Here is a 23107-nt window from a genome sequence, read left to right as displayed (position 1 = left end):
TGCTTTCTCTCCCCACACCTCACAGTCAAAGAAAAACTGACAGCCGATCCCGACAGCGAGATAGCGACAACGAGCTTACGAGTTTCTCTCATGTGTCCGGTATGTCGGGTTTCTCCTTTTATCTCTTTATTTCACATGAAGCCGTATATATGTAAATACATGAAGAACCACCAAAACACTATAAATCTGCCAAAACACTATAAATCTTTCCAAAAACAGATGAGGAGCTTGTTCCAGCCCAAGCTCATAAATATGTATTTGGAACCTGCAACTGATGATTTGCTCATTATTCACAAAAATTGCCTTTCTCCCGTTGTTGTTTCCGCTTTGATGTTGTATAATGCTGCAAACCAGCCTTCACCAAGCTGGTGCCCTCCATGTGTCTTGGATTACAGCAGCCATTGCTGAGTTGGGAGCTGTAATCCAGAAAAATTGGAGGGCATGGAGTTAGTGAAGGCAGCTGTAAGCTTAACCAAAGATAATTAATCTCAGATGCATTTGGGGGCAAAACCCTCTCCCCTTAACTTTCCATATACTCTCAAATCTGGCCAGGAAGAGACAGGCCTTGGGGTTGTGGTAGGTAACTTGATGAAGATACCAACCCAGCGGCAGTGGAAAAGGCAAATACCATGCTAGGGATCGTTGGGAAAGGAGCTGAAGATAAAACTGCTGATATAATGCTGTCATGCCAATCTGTACTGCAACTGTGCTCGGAATATTGTGTACAAAAATGGATATTGTAGAGTTGGAAAAGGTTCAAGAAAGGGCCAGCAAAATAATCAAGGGGGGGTGAAGCAAATCCCCTTATGGAGAAAGGCTGCAACATTTAGATTTTTTTAGCTTGGAGAAAAGGTGAGTATGGAGGAGGTGAATAAAGAAAAGGTTTTCTCCCTCTTTGCTAACACTAGAGCTCAGGGACATGCAGAGAAGCTGAATGTTGGACGATTCAGGGCAAATAAAGTCCTTCACGCAGTGCCTAGATAAACTGTGGAACTAGCTCCCTCAGGAGGCAGTCACGGCTACCACCCTAGATAGCTTAAAAAGAAACTGGACTAATTCATGGAGAAGAGAGCTATCGATGGCTTCTAGCCATGATGGCTCCTCTCTGCCTCCACAGTTGGAAGCAGCAATACCACTTGCTGGAAGCCACAGCAGGGGAGAGTTGCTCTTGTGCTGGGGTCCTGCCTGCTGGTGTCCCATTGGGGCATCTGGTTGGCCACTGAGATCAGGATGCTGGGCTAAGATGGGCCATTGGCGTGATCCGCCAGGGCTCTTCTTAGGTCCTTGTCCTGGTCACAACTTCTACCCTGAACATAGAGACCCAGAGGGCTTTCCCTCTCCCCTTGCAACTCTCTCTCTCAAGCCGACTTCAGAGTGTTGAGAGAACAGGGTGGAAAATAAGCCTGGGAACTGCAGGGAGAATCGACCGAATTCCCTCCTCTTCCGTTAGTGAGTGGCTCCACTGGATCAGCAGCCCTTCCCTGAGCACAAGGAAAATCCCACTTCAGCACTTTTGCTCATTGTATTCAGTGTGAGGCCCCAGCTGGGGACTCCCAAGCGCTGCAGCAGAGCCTGCTTCCAGGGTGCTGCAGAAAACGAAGCTTCCATGCCACTCTGTTCTTCTCTGAACAGGAGGCATCTGACGTCAAGGCCCAGCCTTTGCTTGATGCCCTGAATAAGATGCCCTCTTCATCTGTGATTACATTTGGGCTGATATAGTAATACTAAAGTTCTCTTCTTCTTTTAATTATGCTTATACAAGAATATGCAGACACACACGCAAAATAGGTTGACAGAGAAAAAGTAATACAGAGCTGCAGAATAAAATAATAACAGAAAACCAGTGTACAATATTGCTTCACTGAGTATCAGATGGTATTTGAATACCCCTCATAACAAAGAATGAGAAACCGGAGGGACATTTAAAGAAGGGAAACCATTCTGCATCGAAGTTGTCAGATACAGCCTCTCCCATCTGTGTTTGGTCAGGCATTCCAACAAAGCGACGTTCCAGACTCAAAACAGTAAAACTTCAGGATGCTTCCAATAACAGGCAATTACTAATCCGGCAGCCGCTAGAAGCTTTAGTTACGCTAAAGCTTGCAACCTCCATGAAAGCTCAATGGTATGGTATGTGAGCATAGGGAGTTTCTATGTGAAGCTTCTATCAGTGAAATTTCACCAATACCAATGTTATTTGCGAAGGGCTCCCAGTCTGTGATCTGGACCAGGGTGGGCAGAAGGTGGATTGAGATCTTCTGGTAGATCTCTGGATAATTTGAAGTAAACCAGCAAGGATTTCTTAACTCTCAAGAGTGGTGGGATATAAATGCAGTAGATAGATTATGATAAATAAGCTCCCTCTTCCTTTCAGCTGGGCAAGATGAGGCTCATCGTCCCCTGCCGAGCTTTCACCTGCACCCACCTGCAGTGCTTTGACGCAGCCCTTTACCTTCAGATGAATGAGAAGAAGCCCACCTGGACCTGCCCTGTCTGTGACAAGAAGGCCCCCTACGAGGCCTTGATTATTGACGGGTAATGCTGGGGGAGGCTCAGAGGTCAGGCTCTCTCCCCGCATGACCCCTCCTGCCCACAGCTTTTGCCATCAGACGTACTAAATTCTGGAGGGATGGTGGTGTTGTCTATCTTCAGGGCTGCATAGATGTACTGTTTTATTACCTAGAAATTAATGGTTCCACAACCTCTGTAAATTAGTAAATGATTTAGTACAAGATGAGATTCTCCAGAAGCCACATTCTGTCCGCCATCTTTGCTCTTCAAGAATTGCAGCCATACTTACAGTTTTGTCCATCTTTTGTGTGGCCTGCGTCTGTTGGCGAACAAACCATGATGACCCTCTGGCTTGGCATAGCTCTCCTTCACTTTCCCTCCATGCAGACATCTGCTTTTGCTTGACAAACTACAGTGTTATGCCACGTACAAACTTGGACCTGTGGTTGGTTCTATCCGACGTTCGTTAAAACGCGTCATGGTTTCTGGAGTTTGAACTGTGGCGAGTTTCAAAGTAGCCAACCTGGAATCCTCCAGATGTTTTTGAACTGCAGCTCCAATCAGCCCCAGCCAGCATTGCAGTTGTCAGGGATGATGGGAGTTGTAGTCCAAAAGCCTTTGGAGGGGACCACATTGGCTACCCCTGTTCTAAAGGAATGAGGAAGCTTCTTCTCCTCCTCCTTGTGCACAAAGAAGAGAAGAAGAGCGTAGGGACTATGTAAGATTATGGCCAGCTGTAGATCAATTATAGTAATCTCAGATTCCACCAAAGTGGTGCCCTCCAGGTTGTTAGGGCTATAGCACTTCAGCCACCGTCCAGATGTTGAATCACCCCTATGTTTTCCTCTGTTTCCCCTCCTTCCCCCCCAGGTTGTTCATGGAAATCCTCAACTCTGTCACAGACTGTGATGAGATCCAATTCATGGAGGATGGCTCCTGGTGTCCCATGAAGCCCAAGAAAGAGAACCAGGAGGTTTGCCAGCCATCTGCTTACAATGGGCTGGAAGGTAGGAGGAACTAGGGAGGCCTGGCACCTCCCTGTGCATGTTAGTTGGCCGTTCTGTGATTGAAATTGATGGGAGGAAGAGTCAAAGTCCCCTTCCTCATGCAACACTGAGTTAAACTGTGGAACTCCCTCCCACATGCGGCAGCAATGACGGCCGCCAACTTGCTGGCTTTAGAAGAGGATGAGACATCTTTGAGTTCTTCTGGCCTTCATGGGGCCCTCGACTGGTGCCCTTTAGTCTGGGCCTAGCAGTGTCATGGCTAATGGCAGATTGATGAAGAGCCAAAGTACTTTAGAGTGGCATTTTGGGACAGATCTTCACGACAGACAGACAAGAGCAAGGCAAGAGATAAAGATACAATAGCCAAGTTAGCAAGCAAAACACACAGTTCTTGACCAGCCCAAGGGCTGTAAATTCCTGCTTTGACACACTTTTGCCACTTTTTGTCGAGCAACTGATGTCACCTTTGTGCAGCATTTGGGGATTTGCACTCACATCCCTCCTGCATTTAAGCAGGCAAGAGGTATTATAGTCACAGTGCAAGGGCACGGCCAAGCCAGGCATAAGCAGTTGAGGAGAGGGCAGGGCAGAGCCACAGCCCCTCTCCTCCTCTTCAGACATCCTAGCTAACCATGATCTCAGTTAAGGAAGAAGCTCTTCAAGTCTTGCCTACGTGTCTGTATGGCAGGGGCAAGATACAAGACCCTGGGAACAAAAATGCCATAGTCCTGGGACCCCTGCAGCTCCTCCTGCTCCTCCTTCCTAAGTCAGCCTAGCTTACATCCTTTGATGTTACTCGACTCCCAACTTCTGTTAGTCCCGGTTGACACAGCTAGTGATCAGGGATGAAGGGAGTTGGGAGCCAACTGCACACCTTCCTGGCGGGGGGGACAGGGAACTCCTTGCTGCCTGTGCTAACCTGAGTGCTGACGAGTTTCAAGATCGGAGCCCTGCTGCTGTTTTACGGCAGGGCTGTCTGTCTTCGCCTACCCTAACCTCTTTTCTCCTCCTCTTCGCAGCCTCGCTGTACACAGTGGGCTCTGACGGGAAGCAGCTGGCCGAAGGCAAGAAGAAAGTGGAGGTCATCGACCTCACGCTGGACAGCTCTTCAGACGAGGAGGAGCCCCCCGCCAAGAAGCCCTTCCCGCTCACCACTGCGGCCATCCCATCTGCAGCGGGACCCAAGGGGTGGGACTCGCTTTGTGTTTCCTCTGTGTTGGGTTAAACCTTTTTGCGTGGAAAGAAGGGAGTGTAGGAGCCTGAGAAGAGCCTGGCCGGTGGATTAGGCCCAAGGGGGGATCCGTCTTATCCAGCATCCTGTTCTCACAGTGGTCAGCTAGGTGCCCATTGGAAATTGGCTAGCAGGACGTGAGCATGCTAAACCACGGCTGTGCTGTCCTCCAGCTACTGGGATTCAGAATCCTTACTGTAGCCATTATGGCTAGTAACCATCGATAATTTCATCGAACCCACTCTCTTGTGCGGAATGCTCCAGGTCCAGATTAAGCGGGTTAATCAGAATGGGGAAGAGCAGAGAACAATAAGGAGAGCCCTGCTGGATCAGGTCAAGGGGGGCGGGTCATCTTGCCCAGCATCCTTTTCTCACAGGGACCAACCAGAGGTCAGTGGGAAACCCACAAACACAAGAGCCCCTCCTGTGGTTTCTAGCAAGTGGTATTTGGAAGCAATGCTGCCTCCGGCCGTGGAGGCAGTGTAGCCATTGTTACCAGTAGCCATCAATAGCTTTGTTGGATTCGCCTACCCCCTACCCTTTAAAAGCTATCCAGGATGGTCACCCTCATTGCCTCCTGCTGGAGCAAGTTCTATAGTTTTAGGTCATGTGCTGCGTGAAGAAGGACTTTGTTTTGTCTGTCCTGAGTCTTCCCACGTTCAGCTTCATTGGATGACTCCGTTGGGTTCTAGTATTATGAGAGAGGGAGAAAGACTTCTGTCAGTACACTATGCATATGATTTGATACCTGACCGCCATGTGCTCCCCCTTTATTTTCCTTCTCCAAGCCTAGTCTTTCTGTTTCATTTCAGAGTATTAAGCCCTGACCACCAGCCCTCCTCAGTGTTGCGCAGTCCCCCGATGGCCACTGTGGGGAGCGACTACCTCTCCAGCCTTCCGATCCCCGACTACCACCCTTACCAGGTCCCCTCGGACATCCAAGGTAATTTGGGCTGCATCGCTCAGCACAGGGCCAAAGCTTGTGTTTAGTTCCTTGTTGCTCTGTTTTGTATCCCCGTAGGAGCAGGGTAACTTAATTCCACCAGAACCAAGCAGTGTTGTCACGGGACTCTCTGCGCTGTGAAGGCTTAGACCAGTGGTTCCCAAACTTTTTTGGGATATTGCCCCCCTGGTTCCATAAACTGTTCCCCTGTGCCCTCGACCCATGTTGGATAAATTTAAATGGTCTGAAGTATACCTCGCAGAAAAGGATGCAGGCTCCAAGTGAAAAGAGAGGCCTTTATTGGAATGCAAATGCGCCTAGGGACAGCCTCAGAAATGAGAGAGGCTGTGAAGAACCACAGCCAATCTAATGCTTTTTACACAATCCTGGTGTATACCTCTGAAGGATGCAGCTGTGGACACAGAGCCCTGCGGAGAAAGAGAGCTGAGGGTTGCTGGTCAGAACCAGGCAGGGAGGCAAATCAACCTTACGTCTGGCTTTCAGGGTGTGGTGGGATGGAGCAGCATGAACTCTGTTAGAACGTACGGCTTGCTCGGGATTTTCCATGCCAAAATACACCCTAGAAAACATATTTGTGACCTGCGTGGATATAAGCAGAGTAAGCTTATTTGCAAACATTTTTTAATTTTCTCCTTAAGCCCACCCCATATCCTTCCTGGCACATTTTCGAAACCTTGAGACCAAAAATGTTAAGAGTTGGCTGAGATGCCGTACGCTGTGCAAAGCCCCCAGGATCTGGTGTGTGTCAGTGTGCCATTCTTGCTCAGTTGGCAGAATACACAGTCTCACTCTCGCCTGGCATAAAGCGAGCCGCTCCCCATCCCGCCAGGTGCTCCCTGCCCCTCCTGATTGATAGGCCTCATTCCCGTTGTGATGCTTGTATGTTTGTGTCCAAAGGAATTGTGGCCTGGGGATTGGGCAGTGCAAGAGAGGAGAGGAGAGAAGGCAGAGTCCGAAAAGTTAAAAAAGGTGAAGGCTCTGAAGACAAACAGACAGACAGGAAATGCTGATGTAACTGCGGTCGCTAAAGCTGCCAGCTCGATACCCACCTAAACCTGGCCCAGAGAGGATGTCAGGCACTTTGGCATGTCATGGGCCAGCCGCTGTGTGGCACAGCTCCCTCTCTGCACACCAGCCACAAGGCCAGGAAGCTCCCCCCCCCCCCACTAGTCTCTCTCCCGGCTGGTGCCTCCATGCCAAGTGAACCCCAGTGCCCTGTGCCCCCCAGGCCAAGCAATACTGCTCCAGCCGAAACGACAATGCTAGTTTTTTGACTGGGGGTGTTGCATTCCCTTTCCTCAGCTGTGCGGCAGGGAGGGGCAGTGTTTTCTCCTTGCAGTGGGGATGTTGCTCACAGGAGGACCCCTCTGCCACTGCAGGCAGTGGGGGGGCATGGAGGCAGGTGGGTCACCCATCCCAGGAGTGCTCCTCAATGGCACCACCCTGGCAGGCCCTCCCAGGACACTGAGGCCTTTGCGGTGTCCATGGAGACTGGCCCTCCTGCCATGACCAAAATATCCTTTCCTACACCCCTCCCAACTTTACAATATTTTTTTTAGTAATCCCTTCCTCTTCTCCAATATGTTCATTTTACCATTAAGATTATTTTTTCACCTTTTCATTTTTCTAGGTCTGGATTTGTTTTCCTTCCTTCAAAGTGAAAATCAGGTATGTTCCCCCCCCCCCTTTTCCTTCATCTCCCCATTCTCCCTTCCCCAGTCTTCATTTCTCCATGTATTCAGCAACATAGCCACCCAGTGAGCTTTCTCTCCACCCTTCACCCTTCAGCAAACCCAGCCTTTCTCTTGCCACTGAGCTAACCCAGCAAACACAGGCTGGGGGAAATCAGTCTTTTCCCTGCCTCTTGCAAATTCCTACCTCCTTGCTTCGCTCTGTCTGTTCTCACTGTGGGAGCAGGCTGCTGCCCCCCCCCCCAGCACCTTCCTTTCAAGGTGCATTCACTGTGTGGATCCATTCCTAGAACTGCTCTGAGAAATAAGAACAGCTTAACAGCCCTCGGCTCCGTGGAAAGCAAATTGTGTTTGTCTGGGACCTTAGAGCTGAGCTGTTGTGCTGAAGCCGTTGCAGAGAGGCTGGTTTTGAGCTTTCAGTTCAGGTTGTGCAATGAGCTCCTATAAAAACCTTTGCAAAAGAGTTGCTCTTGTCTTGCAAAATGTTCTGCTTTGATCTAGCAAGCTCAGCCCAAGATTGCCAGTAACAATCTAAGAAACTTCGAGGGAACTTAACCTGATGAGAACAAAGTTGGATTTTGAAGCAGGGGTAGGGAGGGGGCAGTTTCTCTTTCTCCGCTGGACTTTGCCCACCTCCTCCTTTCCAAACTGTCCCCGAGCAACAAATGTTTGTGAGAGGCATGTTAATTGGTCTTAGTGGTAGTTGCCTCACCTGCTTCCCACTCTGAGGAAATCCTCATGAACTGCAAGACTCTGCAACTCAAGAGTCATCTCCTTTATCTGCCTTTAGAGAAAGGAGTTTTGATTTTCCTGGGACTTCTTAAAGCTGTTGCTGCCTGTTGGATTTGGGTGGGGAAGCAGGGAGCCTGTCTGGCCGGACTTGGTAAATTGACAGTTCCTCTTACCCTTTTCATGGGGATATCCTTCGCTCATAATGCCAGCCACAGCTTATTAAACCATTGTATGAAACTCTGGTTGGTTGGTTTGTCTGAACCCAGCCTAGCAGATTAATTGTGCTTTTGTTTCACTGCTCGCAATCCAGAGTTTTGTTGATGCTTACAGACCTTGGCTCCTTGTTAACTGTGGCTTGCGATTGTGCAGGAACCCAGGGTTCTTCTTCACCTAGGAAGTTTTGGGGCTACTCCACACGCTCGCCAGGCTGCAGAGGCACCAGGCAAGAAACCAAACTTTGGAGAAATAAGCTCTGGTTTATTTGTCTGTGTGCCAGACTTGGGGGTTTGTTCGTTTCCATGGGTCAAGCTCTTACATCAGACTTCCTTTAATTTGACGTCCATGTCTATTTGGCAGCAGACAAGATCATGGGAGTCCTAGGGATTTTGTTTTTAAGTGTTTTCCCTGATGTTTTCCCACCCCTCTCCTCTGACATAATGGATCATGCCGGCTCACAGCCTTGGTTAATACCTTTTAACTCGTTGTTGTTGTTGTTTGTTTGTTTTGCACCAAATAACTGATTGTCTCCTTCCCTGACAGCATTACAGCCCTTCCGTGATCACCTCCCTGGATGAGCAAGACACCCTGAGCCACTTCTTCCAGTATCGTGGCACCTCACCCCATTTTATGAACCCCCTGGCCCCTGTGGTGGTGGGGTCCCATGGCACCGTGGGCTCCCCCACCAGCAGCAGCAGCCGCATGAACAGTGTTGTCTCTTCACCCACCACGGCCTTGCGGGAAAGCCATGTGCGCAGTGGCACCGTGGGGGGCAGCCCCATCTTGCCAGGGTGCCGGCCAGATATCATCTCTCTAGACTAAAAGCTTACAGCATGGAAGATCCCTTTCCCTACAGGAGGGCAGGAGGTGGAATCGTCGTTCCCCCACTGGAGTGAAACAAGGAAAAACAGAATTCCGTCAAGCCTGTTTCTTGCAAAGAGACAAATCGGGCAAAGATCTTTCTCTTGTTTTCCTTCAGGGCTCTTTTTTTCATTCTTCAATTCTTCTCAAGGTTTGAAAAATGATGGAATTGGCTCGGGACAGTTTGGGGGGCCCAAAGAATCTCGCTTTTTCATTTGGCCTTGGAGCTGCTTGGGAGTTTTGAGCTGGTGGAGTCCAGAAAGCCCTGAAGAACTGGGGAAACAAGAATTAATTTCAGTCATGGGAGGGTCGAGTTCCAGGTCCCCATGGCTTAACAGAAGCAGGATTATTTATGCAAATGAAGACTCGTCAACATATAATCTGAGTTGCAGAATTCCACTTTTTCCCCCTTTTTTTGGGGGGGTGGGAGCAGGAAACCTGGGTTTCTTCTGTCCAGCATTTGAATGCAGAATCCTCAAAATGCCAGTGAAATCAAGGCAACTTTATCGTAAGCATGAATAAATTCAGTGTTTGGGTCAGCTCATACTCAGCACATCGCCAGCTCTGCAACAAATGACCAGAGATCCCAGGCAGGTTATATTGGACCATTTCAGACTGGCATTAAAAAAAACAAAAAAGTGGAAGTCTGATAGAATTGTTTGTCAGGGAAGGACATACTGTATGTGCCTGATGAAGGGCTAACGTGAGACTTGAAAGCAGTGTACTAATTTGCCAAAACCAAAGCCACCCCCCTCCCAAGCAGATTTTTAACAGACTCATCCGGTGAGGGCATAACAGGAAACTCACTTCCACAGTGAAGAGTGGCCGGTTCCAGCTGAGAGTTTTGCCACAAATAAAACAGATTTCTCAAAGATCCTCCGTGTGCCCAAACTTCTCAAGATTATTACACTCGAGAAAGCCTGATGGCAAGCAAAAAAAAAAAAAAAGTTCTTTTACTCATAATGAAGATGAAGTACAAGCCCGGGATGAGCTTTGGAGCAGCTCAAGGACTCAAAAGGACTGGGGAACGGAGATTCCACTTTCCTGCTGACTTTCCCGCAGTGGGGGCTTCTGTGACTGCTTTCTCCTCTTCCCCTGGGCTGCGTGCGCACTTGACGGGAGCCGCAGGTGGGTGGAGAGCTTGTGCCCTCTACAGAGCAATGGGCTGTGACTTCTGGGTCTGTGTGCCCCCCCCACTGCCCACAAAACCTGACCCATTGCAGGCAACACAGTCTTGACTCTTTGTCAAAGGTACCTCCTTAGCTGTGCTTCCTTGACATTCGGACTTACGCTAATGTGCAGCCCCAGGGGACGCTTCCGAAACCAGCATGCCCTTAAAAGTCCCGTGATTTGCGCCCCCCCCCCGCCCCGTGTCTCTGTCCTCCTCTCCTCCATCACCAACATCCACTGCGGGCCTCCCCATCCTCAAGACTGTTGTTACCACAGTGTATTTTTCTAAAGCTGTAGATCTAGGGTTCCCGTCCCCACTCCTCTTAAAATATTTCCTGCCAATCTTGTACAGAGAACAAAAGATATATATATAGATATATATATAGATAGATATAATTATTATAATCTATATTTTCAGTTTTTGTACATAAGAAACTCCAAAGATCTTTTCTGTGTTTCCCCCCACCCTCTCTTCCGAGGACGAAATGAAGGTTGCACTTCCCTCCCTGCCCAGGTGGGGGCAGCGCATCGTCCATTGCACAAACTTTATTTATGTATTTAAGTGCATAATTGTTTTGCGTGTGTGTGTTTTAAGTTCGTAGCCGCTGCTTCTGCATTTTCCGCTTCCTGCACCTGCCCGTCTCGCCTTTTCCAAGCCAGACGATGCGGTGAGAAAGACAGACAGTGTTCTGGAAAGCTAAGCACTTTTTCCTTTTCTAACGAATCCTGTTGCTTTCAACAAGAAGAACAAGCCTTGAGTGGAGTGGTTCTGCCCTGAAAGGCAGTTTAGAATTTAAATAATAAAATCTCTCCCTGCTTGAAAGCAACAGGAGCACTAAGCCAGATGCAGCAAAGCAGTGACAGCCTTATGAGGAAGCTTTATTTTTTTTAATCACTCCACGGTGTGCAGATCAAAAAGCCAGAAATGCCCAATTTCAGGGCAGGAAATGTTCCAACGCATTTTGATCAGAGCTGTTAATTCCGTTTGGCATAGCCCATTACCCAGAACTCCCACTCCGCGGAGAACTTTGCTTCGATAAGTCCTTTCAAGTTTTGTTTTAAATCTGAGTTTGGAACAAGAAAGAGGTTTTGATGAATCCTGGGCTTCCTTGGAAGCTTATTTAAGGTTCCTGAAGGTAACCTTAAATAGGAGACATTCGCTCCCTGCGTTGGGACCATAGTTGAGTCGTAGAGCCCTTCCATTACATGCAGAAGGCGCAAACCCAACCCCCAACCCCACCAAAAGGATTCAGCCAAAAGGATCAGCTGGCAAAGTGAGGTGGAAGTCAAAATTAAGCAGCCCGAAAACTTCCTAGCATCACTGGGCCAAAGCCGCCTCGAACCGCTTCGCTCCCAAGTAGCAACACATAAAATCCACATACCGTATGTTTTGCTCTATAAGACGCACCAGACCACAAGATGCACCTAGTTTTTGGAGGAGGAAAGCAAGAAAAAAAAAAATTCTGAATCTCAGAAGCCAGAACAGCAAGAGGGATCACTGTGCAGTGAAAGCAGCAATCCCTCTTGTTGTTCCGGCTTCTGTGATAGCTGCGCAGCCTGCATTCGCTCCATTCGCTTACTTTTTAGGAGGGGAAAAGTGAGTCTTATAGAGAAAAAAATACGGTACTTCACGGCGATCCAAATTTGAGTTTGTTGGAAGTTCCCACTGTAGGGAATGTCTTACGTTTCAGCAGCACTTATGTCTCCAGACTACAGCGTAAGGGTTGGTGCCTTGGAGGTCATCCAACCTTTGCTTTAACGCAGATTAGCTTCCTCACCTCACCCCACCCCAATATATCATTTCACTAACATTTTAGAGGATGTTTGAATGGATGCAAATACGCTGCACCATTTCTTCAGAGCATCCTTTGGTGGGCAAGCAGTATTAATCTGCATTGGTGATCTGTGGCTGTAGAAGTGGGGAGATATTTTGAATCGGAAAGGTAATGAAGAGTTGAAACGGTGGAACTCCCTCCTACAGGAAGCAGCAATGGCCACCAACCTCCATGGCTTTAAAAGATTAGGCAGATTCATGGAGGAGAGGCCTATCAGTAGCTGCTCACCGCTGCCTCCAGGAATGCCAGGTGCTGGAGACCGCAGGGTGGGAGAGGGCACTTGTGTGCTCAAATCCTGCTTTCCAGGTTTCCCATGGGCATCCGGGTGGCCACCACTGAGAACAGGATGCTGGACTAGATGGGCCACTGGCCTCATCCAGCAGGCTTTTCTGATGTTCTTCATTATGTGCCATTAAGTGTGTGACTTGGGTGTCCCCATGTCATTTCCATCTAGGGGGTTGTTTTCCAAGGCATCTGCTTAGAACGGTCAAACGCCGAGAGATTTACGCCTTCAGGGTAGGTGGGGCGCCACTTTTCTAGCTGACATAAATCTATAACGCTAGACTGCAAAACGCACCGACTTCTGTCACCCAGCCCTAGGCATTCGTCTCCTGAAAACTCCACTTCTGTTTATACAAAAACTCAAGTCTCTAGTCCTTTGGGGGGGAAGCGTCGTGATGTGAGGCTATTCTTTGAGCAAGGTTTGAAGCCAGAAATAGAGCTGGGGGCGGGGAGGGAGCTCCTGCCCTGTATTACAGCTGCAGTCTTATCTTCCAACCTCAAATCTCTATGCTTTGTACACCTCCCCCGCCCCCCATTCCTCCTGAGCATTGCCAACATTCCAGCTCCTTTGAAGCATGAAATCTTGGTAAGCGATACTACAAATTTCTCTTCCAACAACACATGCATCTATTTGTGCTGACCTGATTTGTCTTTCAAGGATGGGTGTGGGGAGCCTTCAGGAAGACACTTTCTTGGAACTTGGGGGCAGGTGTCCCCCAAGGTTCCTACCCCCCCCCCTTGGCATGCAGCCTTGTGGCTGTTTTTCAAGTGGGGGTTAAGACCAGGCAGCTGCATGAAGAACCGCCAAGCTCTACAGGCATAAATGTTTTGTACATTAACAATGAGCATTTGGGGACAAAGAAAGGTCAGGAGTTCTGGTTTTTCTTTCATTGCCATTATCAACTGCTTTAAAACAATGTGTCTGCAGACAGAACACACACCCTGCTTCATCTCACTAACTTCATAAAACATTTCATCTGCACCCCAATAGCAAAAAAGAGGAATGCTTCGCTTCACACTTTTGGGTCTCCTTTTTCTGTCCATTGAATCTCTTTGTTTTATCAGCTTGGAGCCATTGTGTATATGCAAAAAGTACCTTTTAGATAAAATAAATTCTTGGCAAAAGAACTGTTGTGGAGTTCTAACTTCATTAGTGCCACTCTCCAGCCTCAGCTGGTTCACCTGCTATGGCTGTCCCTGGACCAAGAGAGCCTGGTTGGCAGTCCTGACTGGACTACTGCAATGTGCTGCACCCGGGGCTACCCTTGAATTGTAGAGTTGGCAGGCAGGCTGGAAGCCGCGGCTGGTACAGGATACGGCTGCTGATCTGAGCAGAGCAGCAAAGTGGAGCCATATGTCACCAATTCTTTTATTTTTGTTGGGTTTTTCAAAACAAGTATTTTTAAAATAATAGCAGCAGTAGTTGATTACAAAAGATGTGTTGCCCCTTCCTAAAAAGCACGGCAGTGGTTGCTAGACATGGCCACGGTGACGAGTGAACAAGTTGTAAGACTTTTGAGCAAGAAGACAGGGCTTCAAATCCGCCACACTTCCACGGGTTATTTTCTGTTATCTTGAATGCGACGGGAACCCATATGTGCTAGTCCTTTGAACAGGAACCAGACAAGCACATGAAATAAAATTCTGGAACTCATGGTGTGAAATTCAGATGCGTCCTGCATTCGTTTATTTCTTCCCGGCTGCCCAGTGGACTGCCTCTTTTAAGTATGTACAATGACAGATTCTGCTAAAAAAACAACACACCCAACCTTTTAAAAGCCCTCATTTGCTTTCCTGCCCCTGTTAATGTGGAGTGTGCCTACATCCAGGCAAGAAGTGAAACTCTTGTTGCTCCTTGGTCACTGAACAATAAAATGTGAAAATACAATTCCCCCATTAGATCAGTCCTCCCCCCCCACACACACCCCAAAAGGGAAGCCTGATTAACCTTAGTGGTATCGAGAGAGCCAACTGGCACCAGCATAAAACTAGGATTAAATCCAGTGGCTGAGTCTGGATCATATCCCAGGTGGCTTGCCACCTCTTTCTTTTTCTTCCTTCCCAGTTTTGATCCTTTCACTCTGCTTGCACCGCTAAAGTGTCCAGCCAGAGCCTGAGGGCAAACTTTGTCCCAGTGCTCACTCTTTCCACATCTTCCCCCTGTAGCGGAGCGGAGCTGAGGAACATTGTGGTGGGGATGGCCACTGTCTTGGCTGAGCCGTGCTGCAGTTCGGTGATGCTGTTCAGGGAGGCAAAGAAGATGCCCAGTTAGCCCAGAACATTGCCCAAGGGGCTGCCAGCACACTTTTGACCTAGGTGCTGAAGGAGAGGGGGGTGCTCTCCCCCCCCCCCGTTTTCCACATCGCCTAACCATCCACATACCTGACAGCTGGTGGGAGATCGCCTGCCATCGCACTGGTGGCCCCAATCTCATTCTGCGTAGCAGCGATGGATGCCAAGACTGGCTCGTCCAGCCAGGTGTAAGCGCTCACTTCTGCTTCATTGGGCTTCAGTCTCACCTGAAATGTGACACAAAAGTAAGCACAGCCAAGCAACCAGAACTGTTCTAGGCATGTCGAGTACGGTGGGATATTATTTTGAAAGAAAACTGGCGATTCAAAGAGCAGTGTGGGGCTGTTTAAAAGCCCTTTTGCAAACAGGTTTTCAGAGGTTTGAAAGCAGTCTGTGTCTCCTTGCAAAAGGGCTTTCAAACAGCCCCACACCGTGCTTTGAAATCCCGACAACCAGGGCTTCACTTTAGAGTGCAGCATCACCTGATGTCACTGTGACATAGGGCGATTGGCAGGTATGTGCCCCACCCACCTGTGAAATTTTGCCTGCCAGGGCTCAGGATATCTGGCCCATTGATCAGAAAAGCTTCCCCATCCTTCTCAGCTTATGCCACAAGACGCTCTGTTGTTTACGCTGAGATGAAATATTCTAATAAATTTCCATTTTCTTTTTTAAAAAACCTGTTAGGATCATTTTAAGTAGGCAAAGCTGGGTGTGTAAACAAGGTTATCACCAGTACAAAAGTATGCCCCCCATCTTTGCCCATGAAATATCTGGGGTTTGCCATTCTGTTAAAAGGCTGGTTGGATGCCACTTTAAATTGCCCCAAAGAATTATGGGAGCTGTAGTTTGTTAAGGGTGCTGAGAGTTCCTAGGAGACCCCCTTAATGCCCTCCTAGAGCTGCAGCTCCCAGAGTTCACTGTGGAGAGATAGATTGTTAAACCACTCTAGGAACTAGGCAGGCTGCCCATCAAGGAATTCAGCCCTCGGGTGGAAAAAGGCTGAACTAGAGTTCCAAGAAACCAGAGTCACCAGAGCTTGCCCATAAGAGCGAATCAGAATTGTAGAGTTGAAAGGGACACCAAGGATCATCTATTCCAACCCCCTGCAATCACAACTTGAGCATTCTTGACATATGGATGCTGTGCATAGTTTAAAACCAAGAGGGTGTGTGTGTGTGTGTGTGTGTGTGTGTGTGTGTGTGTGTGTGTGTGCTTCTGATCTTCTCTTCTGGGGGGTCGCTTGGACACCCGGTTAGGCTTCCCGTGACCCTGAACAGCACCAACCACCTCACCTGGAGCTGCTGGTGACTCTCGCGGGAAAGCAAAAGGAGGTAGACGACGACATGGTGACGCTTTGGCAGGCCTCTGCTCAGCATGGGAGGGTACACAGACTGCAGTGGGTGAGAGAAGGCAGCACCCGTGAGGAAACCCCTAGGCTGTGCGAGAAGACCGACTCCTCCTCACAGGGGTGTTGTAAGGAGCAGACTGGAAGTGAACTGCTTTGAACACTGGGGGGAGGGCCCTATCTCAAGGGGCAGAGCAGTTGCTTGGCATGCAGAATGCCCCAAGTTCAAACCCCAATGGCATCTCCAGTTAGGGCTGGGAAGATACCATCGAAAACCACAAACAACCACTGCTGCCAGTCAGTGTAGACAATTCTGAGGTACTGTATTTTTTGCTCTATAAGACTCACTTTTTCCCTCCTAAAAAGTAAGGGGAAATGTGTGTGCGTCTTATGGTGCAAATGCAGGCTGCGCAGCTATCCCAGAAGCCAGAACAGCAAGAGGGATTGCTGCTTTCACTACGCAGCGATCCCTCTTGCTGTTCTGGCTTCTGAGATTCAGAATATTTGTTTTCTTGTTTTCCTCCTCCAAAAACTAGGTGCGTCTTGTGGTCTGGTGCGTCTTATAGAGCAAAAAATACGGTAGATAGAGCAATAGGTCTCAAGTATTGCCATGTTTCTTAACTTTCTTTTATCTATTCTTGAAAATTAATAGCCCCAAGAAGATTAGGGTGGCATGGCTCTTCCCCACCCCAATTCCATCCTCAACACAACCCTGTGAGGTAGGCCAGGTTTGAGAGATGATGACAATGTCACCTGGCAAACTGCATCCAAGTGGGAATCAGAAGTGGTGTCTCCTCAGCCTTAACCAGATTGCTAAACCAAAGAGTCTCTCATGGGTGACTCTGCACAACTAATAGTGCGCAAATAATTCACACTTGTGCATTTTAGATATGAAGAGGACAAAGTCATGCACAACTAACATGGCTGCCCCTGCCTCATGTGGACAGGCCTTTGAACCCCGGCCCCTCCCAGCCCTTCTAGGCACCCCATAATTCACCTCAGCTCTTCTGGGGTGCTTGAGTGACTCTTACCTCCCACAGGGCCAGCGGGCGCCAGGAAAACTCCCCGTCCTCAAGCCACAGGCCAGTCTCTTCCCCCAGTTCCCTCAGCCCAGCATCCAGCAACTACAGGAGCAGAAAAAGCAGGTTTGGAGCAGATCCTGAAACTCCCCCTTTTTTTTTTAAGGAAAAACACAAATTCAGATTGATAGAAGCCACTCTGAGATACAAGAAGGATGGGACAGAAATCTCTATAAATTGCAGGTAGCCAACATGAAGAAGCTGCTGGACTAAACTCCCATCAGCCCCTGACTCGGCCAGGCTGATGGGTGGCGTAGTCCAGCAACATGCAGAAGGAACCACATTGACCCTCCCTGGTATAAATAAACTTATTTCCTCCCAGCCTGGTTTCCCCTGACACAGGTTGCCTCTGTACTTCCTCTCCTCCCAGAGCACAGCAAGCTGTTTCGTTACCTGTTCGTCCTGTTCGATGTGGCCACCTGCAAAGGAAAAAAAAGGTCCATGCCAATTTATTTCTGACAGGCTCGATCCCCCTCTAAGCCCACCGCTCAGCTCAGCGTTTCATTCTTGGAGTTGCCGTCTCAGCTCTTGGACACAAAGGGGGTGAAACGTTGGGGGGGGGGCAGCTTTCCACAGAATATACGGCCCCCTCCGGCATGCACGATGGGGATAAAGATATACTACCCCTGCTCCTGCCCACCTAGCAGTTCGAAAGCACGTCAAAGTGCAAGTAGATAAATAGGTACCGCTCCGGTAGGAAGGTAAACGACATTTCCGTGCGCTGCTCAGGTTCGCCAGAAGCAGCTTAGTCATGCTGGCCACATGACCCGGAAACTGTCGCCAGCTCCCTCGGCCAATAAAGCGAGATGAGCACTACAACCCCAGAGTCGGTCACGACTGGACCTAATGGTCAGGTCCTTCAGCCCCAGGATCCAACTCAAAGCCAATGTGGTATTGTTTCTTTTATTAATTTTGTAAAATTTATATACTGCTGGTCTTAAGAAGAAGAAAAAAAATTCAAAGCACTTTCTTATGAAAATCAGGGGCCCCAGGTAAGGTCCTTGGCTGGCCTGTTCAAGCATACAGGCTTAGTCTAAAGAGCCTCAATCCCAGTTACCTGGGGTGGGGTGGGGATACAAACTGCAGGGGGAAATACAGGTGTTCTCAGCCTTCCTGTGGACCACCTGTAGGGTCCGGCTGTAAGATGACTGTGTATTCTCCTGCCTTTGAAGCATGGCAGCTTTCGCCATCCCTTCTCCACCTCTAATTTCTCTAACTGTGGTGTCACAAACACATTCCCTTCCCCTGCCTCACCTCCAACTCTTACCTGGAGGGACCCAAATGTTGGGGAAGCTGCTCAGAGTCTTGGACCGCCTTGTCAGCAACACTTTCTGATTGGCCGACTGCAGGAGGATGGCCACGCCCACATCCACCCCTCGCTCCTGGGTCTCCGCAGGGAGGGAAGAAGCTTGCGCCTCTGTCAGGTGTTTGATGGGGCAGAAAGGCGGTCTCTGTGGAAGAAGGTATTTTTTTTTATCTTTTCCTTTCTTCATGAGACAAACACATAAACCGAACCGAACAAAGGTTAGCATGGGATGCTACATTTGCAAGAAGAACGATAAAAGCTGGTTATCCTTAGATACCTGTGACAGGTAAGTGGAGAGCAGCAACATAAGAAATGAGGGAATCAGAGATGACTTGCCCAATATACAGAAACATAAACCTATAACTGGAACCAGAGACACAAGGGATACCAAGAATAAAAGGCTCTAAATTACACCAGTGTTTCCGCCCCCAATCAATTGGATGTTACTTATCCCAACTTTCTACAGATGTGTGGGAAAGACAATTGTAATTTTTTTTCTTTGCAAAAACAGGTGTAATGCTATTTTCCATATGTTACTCCACCATAGGGAGGTGTTGATTTGAGACAAAGTTTTCCATCACGGGTGGCGTTGTGGGCTTGCCGATCAGAAGGTCGGTGGTTCGAATCCCTGCAACGGGGTGAGCTCCCGTTGCTCGATCCCTGCTCCTGCCAACCTAGCAGTTCGAAAGCACGTCAAAGTGCAAGTAGATAAATAGGTGCCACTCCGACAGGAAGGTAAATGGCGTTTCTGTGCTCTGGCCACATGACCCGGAAGCTGTACGCTGGCTACCTTGGCCAATAAAGCAAGATGAGCGCCGCAACCCCAAGAGTCGGCTACTACTGGACCTAATGGTCAGGGGTCCCTTTACCTTTTCCATCATTGGGCAACTGATAGACAAATAAGAAGGTAATTTTTTGGTTTTATACTTTTATTCTCTCCTTTCAAAAAGAAAAAGAAAAAAGGTCACAGTAGCAACTTGGGTGAAAATAAATTGAAGAAGGTGTCTTTAAAAAAAGAAGCAGAACTGAACATTTTTTAAAGTGTGTTTCAGTTCTGGAAACCCCATCCATCTCCCCCCATCTCCCCCACCAACCTGCAAGAGGACCCTGTTGGAGCCAGCAAACTCCCTGTCAGAAATCAGGAACCGGCGCTGGTCCAAGGCGCAGTTCACCATCCAGCTGTCTTCGTCGCCTGTGCAAAAGTGGCCAACGATGCTCTGGGAGAAGCAGACAAAAAACAAAACCCTGGTAACCATTTCATAATACTGTATGCAAGATTATTTTTTGGTGGGGAGCAGTGTCCAATTAAGACTGTAGGTAATCCTTGAGTTCCGGGGGTGTAAATTACTATTAGACTTTTAAAAGGCCTTTGGTTCACCTGATTGACATCCTATACCCTTTTGAAATGTGGCTCTTTTTGTGAGGGGGTTGTTGTTTTTATTTTGATTATATATATATTGTGGTTTTTATGTTGATCTTTTCTGTGAACCACTCTGAGATCTCTGGGTATAGGGTGATATATAAATTCAATTAATAATAATAATAATAATAATAATAATAATAAGCTGCTGTTGTTGGATCAAGTTCATCGATTTGTTGAACTAACTTTTGAACCAGTGTGGAAATACTTGTTACTGTGTTCAAATTTCTTGTGCTATTATTTTCTTTAGGGAGTCCTGCAAACTGCAATTATGAATTGTTCTTTTTATAGGGAAGGGAGCACTGGGGGCGAGTTTATGGAACCAAGAGGCCACCCAGATGTTGGGGAACCCCTGGCTTAATCCATTGCCGTGGCCTTTAGGGATCACCCTAAATGCCTGGTGTGGATGCGGGACCTCACCCGCCTGCAAGTCACCCGGATCCTTCCACAGAACCCCAACAGAGGACAGCGAGTGACAGACCCACACACAGTTTCCGTCGCTACCTGCTGGAACCTGGCGCGCTGCGGGCAGCTGTTCTCTTTGGACAGGTAAACCACCACCCTCGTGATGCTCTTCATGTTCGCCCTCCTAGCCAGCATCGGAGCGAGGCTTTTCAGCAGCTTTTCAGCCTGGCTACTTGGAGGAAATTCACTATCATGAAAAATTGAAACATGCTGCCTCTACGCTGCAAAAGGCTCCGCGGCGTCCGGGCGTTGCATTTGCACGCAGAGGTTGGAAAGGAACAGGAGACCCGTTTTTCCCCCTTTGCAAAGGCTGTAGCAACCTGTGCATTGCACGATCCCTTGTTTTAGGGGCTTGTGAGTTTCAGGCAGGAAGTGAAGCCGACTCCCGGCTAAGGGCAGCCCCAGGAAGCTGCTGCGGGAGGAAATGCAATTTCTGCTGGGAGGGGTTGCAATCTTTGCAAAAAGGCGTCGCCGGCAAAGCTAGAGAGAGCCCTCTTGCGGCTGCTTTAAAGCGCGCTCCTTCGATGATTCTCTTTGCAATGGAACAACTGGAGGTATAAACCAGGCATCCCCAAACTCGGCCCTCCAGCTCTTTTGGGACTACAACTCCTATCATCCCCAGCTAACAGGACCAGTGATCAGGGATGATGGGAATTGTAGTCCCAAAAACAGCTGGGGGGCCAAATTTGGGGGTGCATGATATAAACATTTCCTAACAGCCCCATGCAAGGAGCTGGACAGTTGCCCTCGCGAAGGAGAACACTATGCAACGCCCGGTTAAACTGTGGAACTCCCTCCCGCAGTTGGCAGTGATAGCCACCAACCTGGCTGGCTTTAAAAGAGGATTAGACAAATTCATGGAGAAGAGGGCTATGGATGGCTACTACCTACGACCTCTGCCTCCACGCTAGTTGGAGACAGCGGTGCTTCTGAGTCCCGGTTGCTGGGAGCCACAGGAGGGGACAGGGCTGTTGTGCTGGGTCCTGCTTGTGGGTTTCTCAATAAGGCACCTGGTTGGCCTGTGTTAGAACAGGATGCTGGACCAGGTGGGCCACTAGCCTGATCCAAGAGGCTCGCCTTATGCTCTTAAAAGTGCAAGGGCGGGGGAACAGATATTGGCGGCAGGTGGGGTGTTGATGCATCAGCCTGGAGGCACCTTGAGAGATGCAGAAGATCTTTCTTAGCAGGTTGGAAACGAAGAACAGGGCATTTTAAAAGGAAGCAAATGTATAAATATTACACATATATTTATATTTTTATATATATGTAAATATCAAAATCAAGAGCCTCTTCTATTCTCTCCCATACACACTAACTACCTCGCTTCTAACTCCCACCCTGAGCAGAAAAATATGATGTCACAAAGGAGGGTGGGTCACTGTTACCTTGACAACCCACCCACTTGCCCCCTGGGCCAATCCTGCGCCTCCTGCGCCTTGACGCTTCTTCGGAACTTTTAGGCTCCTGCCATTCTATCTGGCAGGTGGCTGAAACATCTCTCTTCCGCTTTCACATAGCTCAAGCTTCTCCCAGTCGGTTCCCCTTTAAGCAACGTTTCTAGCGAAAAGCTATCCCATCCTTTTAAATACAGTAGAGAACTCATATCTCCCAAGTTTAGGGGAAGAGGCGTAGCTCAGTGGTGGGGCTTCCCCCTTGCATTGCAGAAGGCACCAGGTTCAAATTCTTACATTTCCAGGTAGGGCTGCAAGAGACTCTGGAGAGCTGCTGCCAGTGGGGGCCAGTCACCTCCCACCATTTCAGACCCAGGACCCACATTTAACCCAAATACATACCCCTCATTTAGCAAGAGTTAGGGGGGTCAGTCTGAATGATACCCTGGGCCTCTGTGATCCTCTGTCTATGAGTATCTTTGTCAGGAAAGCTAAGTCCTTGTCAGTGGCGTAGCGTGGGTTGTCAGCACCCGGGGCAAGGCAAGTAATTTGCGCCCCCTAACCCTAACCCCCAGATGTTGCGCCCGGTGTGGCCAGCCCCCCCTGCACCCCCACGCTACGCCACTGGTCCTTGTCATTTGCATCTTAACCAAGTGAGCTCTGTTGCCATAGAGACAAATGAGTGGGCTTTTCCCACTCCACCTGCCTGGATGCCACCGTCACCCTAATATGGAGACCGATAGGACAAAGTGGGGAATTGTGTGTGAGTTGGGTTGATGCTGGAATATGGAGAGACAGAGATATTGTCTTGCTCCCTCCTGGACCCCAAGCTGTGGCTTGGGGCTTCCCTGGAACCCTAACATGGAAGAAAGATCTACTGCGGTGTTAACGCTGAGAGCAGGTTATATAATGTATATGTGTACTGTAAATAAAACTATATATCCCAAAGATACCATAGTCTCTATTTGGTTTCATTCTAAGGAAACCGGACCTTGGGTGAATGCAGGCACACCTAGAGTCTGGCTGCTCAGAGTTTGGGCTACATGCAACACTGGTGTCAGAAATGCAACATTAATAATAATGATGATGATGATGATATTGTGATTCTTACAACCTTCACTAAGTCTAGCTGCGATCAGCAGATAAAATTCCTGTGTGGATATCCAGGGGTTGATATGAAGAAAAGCGTGTGGGACTTTTTAGTTTAGAGAAAAGGTAAGTAAGAAGTGGTACGCAGGTGGCGCTGTGGGTTAAGCCACAGAGCCTAGGACTTGCTGATCAGAAGGTTGGCGGTTTGAATCCCTGT

At 48.6% G+C, this 23107-nt stretch overlaps 2 protein-coding genes and 1 long non-coding RNA gene across 8 annotated transcripts in view; 2 read left to right on the top strand and 1 right to left on the bottom strand.

Moving 5' to 3' along the window:
• Positions 1 to 11228, top strand: part of PIAS3 (protein inhibitor of activated STAT 3) — a 29869-nt gene extending 18641 nt beyond the window's left edge. For 3 of the 5 annotated variants that reach the window (XM_081842443.1, XM_081842444.1, XM_081842446.1), the window contains 8 exons: positions 26 to 99; positions 2375 to 2535; positions 3382 to 3518; positions 4538 to 4706; positions 5562 to 5692; positions 6611 to 6682; positions 7344 to 7381; positions 8896 to 11228. In XM_081842443.1, coding sequence (XP_081698569.1) covers positions 26 to 99; positions 2375 to 2535; positions 3382 to 3518; positions 4538 to 4706; positions 5562 to 5692; positions 6611 to 6682; positions 7344 to 7381; positions 8896 to 9174 — 1061 coding nt within the window. In that variant the 3' untranslated portion in view covers positions 9175 to 11228. The remainder of the gene's footprint in view (positions 1 to 25; positions 100 to 2374; positions 2536 to 3381; positions 3519 to 4537; positions 4707 to 5561; positions 5693 to 6610; positions 6683 to 7343; positions 7382 to 8895) is intronic. The other 2 variants (XM_081842445.1, XM_081842447.1) reach the window with 1 other exon arrangement.
• A 55-nt stretch (positions 11229 to 11283) lies between these two features.
• On the top strand, positions 11284 to 13628 carry LOC309330716. The gene is made up of 2 exons (XR_014151537.1): positions 11284 to 13209; positions 13250 to 13628. It is a non-coding gene; the product is annotated as an uncharacterized lncRNA (long non-coding RNA).
• Positions 13629 to 14159: 531 nt separating this feature from the next.
• Positions 14160 to 21666, bottom strand: NUDT17 (nudix hydrolase 17). 2 transcript variants are annotated; one of them, XM_081842521.1, is made up of 9 exons: positions 21567 to 21666; positions 20450 to 20579; positions 19620 to 19742; positions 18487 to 18670; positions 17613 to 17638; positions 17172 to 17264; positions 16088 to 16186; positions 14883 to 15019; positions 14160 to 14739 (listed from the first exon to the last, which is right to left on the bottom strand). In XM_081842521.1, the coding sequence occupies exons 2-9, from the start codon at positions 20543 to 20545 to the stop codon at positions 14577 to 14579; spliced, it is 921 nt and encodes a 306-aa protein (XP_081698647.1). In that variant the 5' UTR covers positions 20546 to 20579; positions 21567 to 21666; the 3' UTR covers positions 14160 to 14576. The 2 variants fall into 2 exon arrangements, with proteins under 2 accessions (XP_081698647.1, XP_081698646.1); XM_081842520.1 differs by lacking the exon at positions 21567 to 21666 and adding an exon at positions 20731 to 20852.
• Between the last annotated feature and the right edge of the window lie 1441 nt (positions 21667 to 23107).

This window comes from Podarcis erhardii (assembly GCF_964252035.2).
Source record: "Podarcis erhardii genome assembly, chromosome: 15".
Lineage (NCBI taxonomy): Eukaryota > Metazoa > Chordata > Lepidosauria > Squamata > Lacertidae > Podarcis > Podarcis erhardii.
This window is presented reverse-complemented; position numbering and strand designations above follow the sequence as displayed.

Bases quoted from the DNA above. Each gene is read 5' to 3' on its own strand.
- NUDT17 (XM_081842520.1), bottom strand. The intron at 17,265-17,612 runs GTAACGAAACAG...CTGCTCCTGTAG, and splicing joins ACATCGAACAGGACGAACAG to TTGCTGGATGCTGGGCTGAG. The intron at 14,740-14,882 runs GTATGTGGATGG...CTCCCTGAACAG, and splicing joins GATCTCCCACCAGCTGTCAG to CATCACCGAACTGCAGCACG.